This window comes from Caretta caretta, chromosome 9, assembly GCF_965140235.1.
Source record: "Caretta caretta isolate rCarCar2 chromosome 9, rCarCar1.hap1, whole genome shotgun sequence".
In the NCBI taxonomy this organism is placed as follows: Eukaryota; Metazoa; Chordata; order Testudines; family Cheloniidae; genus Caretta; species Caretta caretta.
Genome location: NC_134214.1, coordinates 51,556,787 through 51,566,948, shown reverse-complemented (window position 1 = coordinate 51,566,948; position 10,162 = coordinate 51,556,787). Strand labels below are relative to the sequence as shown.

The following is a 10,162-nucleotide window of genomic DNA, read 5'->3' as shown; positions in this document are numbered from 1 at the left end:
TAGGGACTGTCTACTTTTTTTCCTTCTGACTTCTTTTGGGTGGGTAGAGGAGAAAAAAATTATTTTGACTAGCTACCTGGTTCTCTCTCTCTCTCTCTCTCTGCGGCCAGAACCCTAAACAAAATCAAACGACTCTTCGGGGAGGTTTATTATTGGGCTTTTTTTAAAAAAAGGGGAAAAGAAATCATCTCAACGCGTTTGTGTAATTCGCTTGACAGGAGGAAAGACGATTTATGGCAGCAGAGAGAATTGCTTAAAATAAGTTACTCCACGAAAACAAACAAAAGAAATCAACCGGATGAGCCCCCTACTTCTTCACTCGGTTACTTGTTAATGTTAAGGCAGCAGGAAAGCAACAGAAACAGTGACAAGTGTTGAAAGCTCAAAATGCGACGGCTACTGCCTGGCAAAGTCCTTCATTCCCTTGATCTCTCTTTCATTTTCAGGTAGATTTTAAAATGAAACAACTTTGCAGCTCGCTCCTTGCTAGCCCGCCCGGTGTGCTTTTCAGCTGTACTCCTTGCGGGCTACGCAGAGTACCCCACACCCAAGATTCAGCAAAGACCTTGAGTTGTCCCATCTCCTCCCAAAATTCTTTTGGAGTGGGCTGAAGGCGTGGAGTCTAACACCCCTGCAGCCTCTGCCTAATGATTTTATTGCAAGAGGCAGACAATTGTGGGGAAACAGGTTTGACAAGGAGCTGCATTTCCCCCCTCTGGGGAGTATCTTTTTTTGGTCTCCTTTTGACATCAAAGTCAGTAATCGGTTCATTTCGGTGTCAGGACGATTATTTAATATGTTTATCTCCACGAGTAAAATAGCTGCACACCTGCAGACGGAGAAGCCAGTTGAAGGGATAATTTGGCTGAGTCAAGGGGTGGGGGGGGGGGGGAGAATGTGCTGGCGAGGTGAAGAGAGACATGGGAATGGGTGAGAGAGAGCAAGAGAGGAAAGACCGACGTTAAAGCGTCCACCCCTGTAGCTTTTCTACGTGGTGTGCTGGATCAAGCCAACAAGGGGCGGCGGTATTATTTTGCCCAGAACATCGTGGCCAGGCTTATTTCTGTTGGGGGAGGGGAATTACCCCGGCATCCTTCCCTTTAAAACCTCCCCGCAGAGCTTCACTTCCCTACACGCTAGGGTGGGAAAACAGGACAAGATCCTGACCCTCGGGACAGATTTGCCCTGCCCATACTAATCCACCCTCACGTATAAGAAGAGGGTGTGATCGGCTACCAGGAAAGGAGTCAATGGCTATGAAAGTCACCAGTGGCTAAAGCCTCCGTACCTAGCTTTTTTTTTTTTTTTTTTGGGGGGGGGGGGGGGAAGGCTCTGCAAAAATACCCTGGTTTGCTCAGTTCTGTAGGTTGGGGAGGGTTCTGCCCCCCTCTCCCCCACCTCCCCTTTCTTCTCCAAAGTCTGGTGGGGAGAAGGCAGCAAGCGCCGCAGATTGGGCCCAGCTCTGCCTGAGACCACTGTAAAACTAATCTGGGTAGATGTTAAAGGACACTGAGCTATGAGTGTTATCACAGAGCCTGACAGCAACTGTCAGCTGGGGTTAAATCAGCGGAGGAACCCACCAGGCTCCCAGCTCCTGCCTCTCCTTCTCAGAGCCACGCCGGGGTCTTTTCACTGGGGCTTTCCCTGAGTGTCCCAAAGCACCGTGCCCCTGATTGCAGCCCTAGTCAAGCCAGTTCCCTAATTGTCCTGCTTTGTAAGCGTGCTTTGTCATGCTAAACGAGCGTGGTCCAGCCATTCTAACCTCCCCTTTCAAACCCTTTCTCCTCTGTTCTTTTGTTTACCTCCGCCCGATCTCCCATTTATTTATCTAGATGCTTACCCTTCCATTCAGGTCCCATGTATGTTAATTGTGTTATGCCATTTAATTCTAACTCCGGTCTCAAAAGAGCACTTCATGAGAAAAGCATCTACAACACGGATCGCTTTGCCATTCAGCTCAAACCAGATGGACAACTGCGACTTTTTTCTTTCTTTTTTTTTTTCAAAATGAAAATCCCTCCCGAACAAAAGGGACCTGATGAATAGCCCCCCCAACATTGCTAATTGCTCAGGACAATATGCTAATCCGCTGTTTTCGGCTTCGGCCGGCTGCTTATACTGAGTGGTAAAAGTTACGTTGAGCGCTGCTGAGGGGGAAAAAGAACTGACCTCTTCGGAAGTCGGATGCCACACACGCTCGCCGAGAGAGGGAAAGGGAGACAGATCCACAAAAGATGTGGACACGTTTAAAGGGGCCGGGCATTTGGCGAAGCAAGCGACTCGCATCCAAGCATGACTCCGAGATGCTCAGAGCTAGCTACCTGTGAAGGCCAGTCCCCTTCCCCGACAGTCCAGCCAACCACATGGGTTTTGTCCGCAAAAACTTTCTCCTGAAGAAGGCTATTAAAAGCACGCAGCCCCGTGGATCCGAAATAGAGACATTGTTACTCTGATTCTGTCTATTGTCAATTTCTATTCTTTCCCCCTGTAGCCAGGAAAGAAGAGGAAATGCAAAGGAGCCTGGTTTTTAAACATTGGGGAAAGTCCTGATAAATCAGCTAAGTTAGACTTAGCTATGAACTGGTATTTCCAATAGATCGGGTACTCCAACCTCTCCTGAAAGCAGATGAGACACACGCTGTCCTCTCCCGTGTGTTACTGACTCATTGTTTCACTTTTAGCAAATAATTGAACACTCGACGTGGTTATTAAAATCTGTGTAGGTATAAACCTGTCAAAGTGAAACCGCAGCAAAAGGCTTCTTAGTTGACAGTGGAGATGAGATTAAAAATTAGGTATAGGTATAATCTATAAATGCCCCGACCCCGCCAAACGTCACGGGAGTAATATTACTCAAGTGAGTAGTCCCACTGAATTCACGTAGGGTCCCTCACCCGTGTAGCGTTACTCACTACCTAAGTTTTTTCCCTCCGGATCGGGCCCTAAAATGCTTTTCTGGCCAGAAGCATCTGAGCTAGTCCTATTCAACTCAGTCTTTAAGCTTTGCTTTCGTGCTTTTAGGAGGAAGCTTGTCAGAATTGGGACTTTATTCACACCACATGGTTTGCTTGTTTAATGACAGATTGTCTTTATTCAAAATGTCTTTGTTCAACAAATGAACAGGTTAACGAGGTAAAATCCTTCTGGATACATTTTTCAAAGACATGGTTGAAACATATTGAAATTACCATCTTTTTTAAAGTCTTATTCTTATTTGTTTATTTAGTTATTTTTACAATTCTACTGCCTGACTTCATACCTGACGCTCTGTCTAAAATGAACTTAGGTCTAGTTGCACTGGATCACACAAATTGAAGGACTATCTGTTTTAAATTAAGCAAACACTATCATATCATGTTGTAAAGAGAAAAGTTTCCTTTTCCGTAACTTTTAAGAGCCTTTTTGACATGAAAAGCAATTTTTACCTATTAGTGCTTGATGGCAAAATATATATGTATATATATAATATAACACAGCTAATCTTGTCTTTTAATGTGCAAAAGGAAATAAAATAATAATAATGATATTAATAAATACCAGGACTTCAGAAATTCAAGTCCAAATAACAGCAGGTAATATAGAACTCATATACATTAATATAATAAATAAAACTCAAAACCGCCTAGCTTTTAGTCCAAAAGGGCAGGTCAAGATTTAACACATTTACAGTTCTTAAAGGTTTCTGCACCTAGCTGAGCCTCCAATTCCAGTTTCCCCAGGCTGAGAGAGAAATCTTTGTTTGTTTAATTTGACTAGAGTCTCTGAGTTCCAGGAGAAGTCTTTCTGTCTTTCCCCAGGTGCCATCAGATACACTGGCATCATTCTCCCATGCAGGTGGCTTTTTGCTTCTGCAGTTTCTATGTACATGCCCATGAGTGAATTCAAGTTCTGACTGCAAAGCAAGTCTCGCTTGCGGGTATGTGGGTGTGTTACATGGCAGTCGCATGTGCTGAAGAATAGGGGTCTATTCCAGTCTTGGTCATGCCTGGGAATAATATGTAGGCAACTGGAGGTTGCAAACTGGAAGCCGACCAAGCTGTACAGTTACAGGGCACCACATACCCAGGGTTAGTTGGCGAAGGGTGAGTATGGGTGTGCTGGCTGGGGCAGCTCAAGCTGCCGAACGCCCCGCTCTGGTATCCCAAGGTGGAGGCGTAGGGCAGGGTGCTGGTGGCTAAGGTGTGGGGCACTTCGGTCATCTTCTGGATAGCGCTGGAGCTGAACTGGCTGGGGTCAAGTAAGGAGTAGGGTGCGGAGGTGGGAGGCAGGAAAGCCCTAGCCTTCTCCGGGGAGCTCAGCAGAGCGTCCGTGGCTCCCACGGGCAGCCCGGCCGCCTTGAGCGGGTCCGTGTCGCTCAGGTAAGGCAAAGGGAAGACATACCTGTCCTTCTTGAGCAGGTTCTTGGGCTTGCGCCGCGGCCTGTACTTGTAGTCAGGGTGCTCCTTCATGTGCTGCGCCCGGAGCCTTTTGGCCTCGTCGATGTAGGGTCGTTTCTCAGCCTCCGACAGCAGCTTCCACTCCGCGCCCAGCCGCTTGCTAATCTCCGAGTTGTGCATTTTAGGGTTCTCCTGGGCCATCTTCCGCCTCTGGCCCCGGGACCACACCATGAAGGCGTTCATGGGTCTCTTGATGTGATCGGTCGGCTTGGACATGGTGCTGTGGGGGGGTCGCTCTGAGGAGTCACAGCGGGGCTGGGCTCACCTAGCCGACTCGCCTGCCTCGCCACCCAAAAAGAACTCCAAAACTCTCAGCTGATCATACCAGTTCTCCGGCAAATCCACAGGCAGCTACTGGGGGGGGGGGGGGTCAACGGAGGAGGAGGGGGGGGAAGAAGACAAGAAGGAGAAAAGGAGTGAAAAAAAGAAATCCAGGAGTGTCTCAGGTCGGAGTGATCAGCCTCTCAAGGGTTTGTGTGCGGGAGAGAGAGAGGGAGGGCTTGCTTTTGTGATGAGATGCTGCTGCCGAAGGTGTCTAGCCCTGCAAAGCACCTGGCTGGGAATGAGGAACAGCCGAGGACCAGGAGCCAAAAGCGGTGAAGTTCAAAGGCTAGCCTGCTCCGGATTGCACGCAATCTGACATAATCGCAGGGCGTTCACTCCCTAACCTGAGCGCCCAATCAGCTTGGAGAGACGAATACCTTGAAAAGAGACAGTCTGGGAGAGGAGAGAAAAGCGGGGGAGGGGAAGAAGGGGGGCAGGCACTAACTACATGGGATTAAAGGGAATGCTTTTGTTAGACGTTGCGCTAATTGCACCAAATGAAACTCCGCACGCCTCCTCGCTAGAGTTCCGGGCTGCTGGGGAGATGGGACGTGTTGTGCCAGTCACACAAGAAACAAAAAACAGCAGCGCGTGAGTTTGTAAGTCAGGCACCACAAGTCAACTGCAAGGCAGCGTTTCCCCTTCCTGGCCAACCTCGGGACAAACAAAATCCCAGGGAGCAGCTAACAGCATTTCTTTCGAAAAATTAAAACCAACATCTAAAGGCAGCGTATATTACTGCGGCTATTATAAAACACCTGCAAAATACAGGTACATCTATGCACTCCCATTCTATGTCTAACTGCAAAGCATGCCAGTCTAACCCCCCTGCCTATACATACTGTCCCTATATACATCGTGTATCAGCCCCGTGCCTACCTCTTCAGTATTCATTAGGGAATGTAAGACAAACGGCAAACAGGGCTTGATATAGAAGATAAACTACCTTTGATTTTGCGGATAACAGTTAACTTTACACCAGCAGTTTAACAAGGCTTTTCTCTTTTCTCTTTTCTTTCTTTCTTTCTTTCTTTCTTTCTCTTAAAAGCCTCCAGAATTATTTTAAATTGGAAAAATGAAGTCCACTAGTTGGATGAATTAGATGGATTGGCGTCGGGATTGGCCCGGTGTCTGGGTTAATAACACTTGGTACCTTGCTTTTGTACTGCTTGGAGAATGGTGTGTTTCTATTCTCTGGTGGTTTGTTTTTTTTAAAAAAGCAGGTTATAATTCTTCGGGTAAGGAACACTAAATAACCCTAGGAATCAACTTGCATGCCTGTTTTCTTTGAATAATTGCCTGCCTAATGTGAAATGCCCTTGGGGAAAATATTTATTAAATGGAAACAATTGTCCCGAGTCCCTGTAGAGACTGGGTTTGTTAAAGGGTTATTGGCAACTGCACCTGCCTGGTTTAAAAGACTTGTCTAAAATAACGCTTAAAGGTTGTTCCTATATGCAGCGTTCAGCTTTAATAATCTATTTAAAATAGAATCTGGAGGGGAGAACTCTACCAGTCTGACAGCTCTAAATATTTGCCAGTTATCTTTCTCTCTCTTTAAATCGACCCTTCCAGACCGGATAGTCTACGTTCAGTTAAATTCGCCAAGAAATATCTCCACCTCTCAGTGCAGACTTTAGAACCTCGTTAACGCAGAGGACATGGAAACACATCAATATATAATTTAGCTGCAAAGTCTTTAGCCTTTATTTCCACAACAGCCCCCAATGCAAATTATAACAACACAAATCCATCTGCAGATACACGTACTGGGTGCGTATATAGACTGGAAATAGCTGCGACGATTGGAGTCTTTAGGGGGGCTTCTCCCCTCCCCGCCCCGTTTTCACTGAAATTATAGCCCTGTTCCCTGCTTTCTACTTTTCCCACACTTGGCGTCTCCAATAAATTAGTTTAATTCAATGTCAGTCTTAAAGCGATGCGGGGAATGATTTAAAGTCCATTCACCTGTACGGGTTTGCCCGGCGCCCGGGGCGCCACCTGCTACTTAGATTGGACTTGTGCATTTAGCAAGATCGGAACAGATTTTTCGTTATACAGAGAAATGCGTTGTGCAGGACTCAGGATTCAGGGATGTTTTATATTTATTTATTTATTGCTACGAAGTCAAGCTGCAAATTAACACCTATTTGGAACGGAGTAGACAGTAGATGGGACATATTTGTAACACACCACTAATTTTACAGTACAATACATTCCCCCCTAGCCTTGGGCACTCAACATTTGCTCCCCAGTGTATATTTAGAGGCGACTTCTGAGCAGCTAGTTCATGCCTATTAAAAAAGGAGTATTTTGAATGCACGCAGGAGTATGTATTGGCATTTCTACTTCTAATTGCCTCCCTCCACACACCGTCAGCCAAGGGGAATCCTGTAGGTTGTGATTCAAACGGAAATGGCCCCTTTTTTTTTCTTTTGCCACCCTTTGCCCCCTGATATTTTTGTGTGTTTGTTTCCAATCTGGCGCTGAGTGATTCCTGAAGTTTCTGAACTTAAGCCTTTAACTCCCCTGCTTTTCACCCTGCACAAATACGCAGTCATCCAGCCGACTAATCTCAGGCACTGAAGAGAGTCGTTTTCGTGTTAATCAGAGTAAGGACTGTAACTAAATATAGCGAATTCAGCCCCCCCACCCCCGCACACACACCCTCCAAGGATGGACCAGTTAATACCACAGCCAATGTTTGCTGCTTTCACTGGGGTTCTGGGTGGATTAGGGGTGTGTGTGTGTCTGTGTGTGCGTGTGTGTGTGCAAACCCTGTTTTCCGCTAGTGATAACGCACTGAACTGCTGCAGAGAAACGCTCAGAGACGCTTCGTGTCATCAAATGCACTGCGCCCTTCATCCGGTAGGCAGTGCCCTGCCTCGGTCAGTAACAACAGGCACCGAACCTCTCCCAGCCGGCACCTGGTGCAGAGAGGGAAAGGGGGGTGGGGGCAGCACCTTTCTGTGCTCTTCCTTGAAGCCCCGGTTTCCCATCAAGGAACTGAGACGGGCCTCAAGGAAGCAACTGGTCCTGCCAACTCCGCGGGGTGCATTTGCAGGAGGATGGGAAGGAGGGTATCGCCTGCTCGCATTGCCACCCCTTCTCCTCTCTTGCCCCTTGCAGAGTTCAACGCGAGTTGCTGGAGAAGTGACTCCCGGGGGGGGGGGCAATCAGGTGCCTGCCTCGCTCCCCCCGAGTCTGGAAAAACGCCCCTTGAGGGTCGGCCGGGAGGGGGACACAGGCAGGGACAGAGCAACGCCCCGGGATAGTTCTCTGGCAGCTTTAGCGTCTGGGCTCCGCAGCTCCCTTTAATTCGGTGCCACCGGGGGCTGGGGCGCGCTCCCCTGGACACGACTGGTCAACGGCTTTTCAGCAACGTGGCCACCGGCAAAGGCCGCCCTGGTTCCCAGGGGTTTCCTGCCGCCGGTTCCAGATACATACAGGCCGGCACTGGGGAGGGTAGCAAGCGGGGCTGCTCCCACGCGCGCCTCTCTCGGGCTGGGCGGTGCAGGCCAAGCTGGGGAGGCGCACGGGGCAGAGCTCCCTGCCAGCTCCCACCAGCAGGGGTGCGGGGGAGCCCGGACAAAGCTCTGCGCTGGGTACTGCTGTCTCACCCACCAGGCGAAGTCCCGGAGTTCAGCGCGCCTGGCTTGGCACAGGCAGCCTCAGGAGGCGAACCCCTGCCCCGGGAAGGGACGTGGGGACAGCCAGGGGATCGTCTTTGTTTGCTGGTCTGGCCTATCCCCGCTTGCCCCTTCCTTTGCGGAGGCACATTTCCTGGCAGGCATGTCAGCGGCGGGGGGCGCTTTCCCCCCGTGGGACCCTCCCCGCGGGAGAAGATCAGGGCTAGCTGAGGACTTGCGAAAGACTCTACAGGTGCAGCCCCGCTCGCTGGGTAGTTTGCGGGAGCTCTCCCCGCAGCCCAGCCCGATGAGCCAGGCGCCAGCCCTTTCTGGGCAGGCAAAACACACCATTCCGGGACCCCTTCAGCCTCACCGCGGGAAGGAAATATTTCCCTGGGTGGCCTATTTGCCTCTCTTCCCCAGGAAGCTGCTGCTGCGGCAATTCCTCGCTAAAGAGACCGATGTGAGAGGGAAGGAAAGGTCATGTTAACAATCCTGGCTGGGGGAAAGTGTCCGTGTTTTAGAGCCCCCGCTTTCCATACCGCTCCTCTCTCAGACAAACTATGTTACAGTCCAAACCCCTCCTTTGTTTTCATGGTTAGGGTCCGATTCTCCAGGTATCTATAGATCTAGATGGATCGCTTGTCATTGCCCGTGAAGACGAAACAAGAGAAACTTGGCCCCCTTTTCAAGCAGGCAGATAGCAAGACAAATCGTTTGGAAATGAGGGATGATTTGCAAGCCCTGTCTGCTACTGAAGAGTCTTGCGAATCAGTTCATGTTTGTTTGGCACATTGATGATAGAAAATACGCAGCTGTACTTTGATTGGCTGACACTTCTGCATTAATACACCCTATATATATATATGTTCTTCTGTCACATAGTTGTAGTATAGCGTATAGATAGATAGATAGATATAGATATGACTGTCCCCACACTTTCCGCTATTTTTGTTGTTACATTGTATATGCCTCCATTTAAAAAAGAGAGAGTTAATTTGAATTGCCAAAACGTCCACCCCCACCGTTAAAAACTCCTGTTTCTCATGTATGTGATCTGCTCTTGAAGGATACCTGTTGCAAAAAAAAAAAAAAAAAAAAAAAAGGAAAGAAAAAAACAAAAGAAAGAAAGAAAGAAAGAAAGAAAGAAAGAAAGAAAGAAAGAAAGAAAGAAAGATGGATGTCTCCCGGCTTTTAAAAACTTTGTTTTCCCGCTATGCTACTAGTTATGAATGCCACCAAAGACAAGGACGCCCGATTGCTCTGAAATCCGTTTCCCTTTGCCAGGTTGTTGAGACACGAAAACTAACAGTGTAATTATTATTCCTGAATGACACCGTGCTAATACAGAAAGATAAGCATAAAATGATACGGAGGCATTACAATTCTATTCTCGGAGATAGCTCATTTGGAATAATTTTAAACTCGATGAGAGCATTTAGCCTGCAACCTAACATCAGCCATAACTAGAACTGTAATTTAAAAAAAAAAAAAACCAACCCCCCCATATTTTCTTCATGGGAATTACAGTCAGGGCGACACTATTGTAACTCACAAAAGTAACTGACAAAGAGCTCAGAATATACAGTCAAGGCCATTTTGAATGAACTGGGTCTCTCTGTTTTCCCTCAGATATTGAAGTCTAGCGAGCCAGCACAGCAAGTGTTGAAATTGAAGTTGTCCCTCTTCCAAACTTTTAGTTGCTGGAAATTTGTAGTTCCTGAAGAAAATGGATTTTAAAAAATATAGACCTACTTATATCTGATTTTAGGT

At 47.8% G+C, this 10,162-nt stretch overlaps 1 protein-coding gene across 1 annotated transcript; it reads right to left on the bottom strand.

The window, feature by feature from the left end:
- Positions 1-3,063: 3,063 nt before the first annotated feature.
- On the bottom strand, positions 3,064-5,093 carry SOX14 (SRY-box transcription factor 14). Its single transcript, XM_048865084.2, has one exon. It carries the CDS (start codon positions 4,650-4,652, stop codon positions 3,930-3,932), a length of 723 nt encoding a protein of 240 aa, XP_048721041.1. The 5' UTR covers positions 4,653-5,093; the 3' UTR covers positions 3,064-3,929.
- Positions 5,094-10,162: the final 5,069 nt, after the last annotated feature.

Coding starts and splice junctions, on each gene's coding strand:
- SOX14 (XM_048865084.2), bottom strand. CDS start 4,652: ATGTCCAAGCCGACCGATCACATCAAGAGACCCATGAACGCCTTCATG.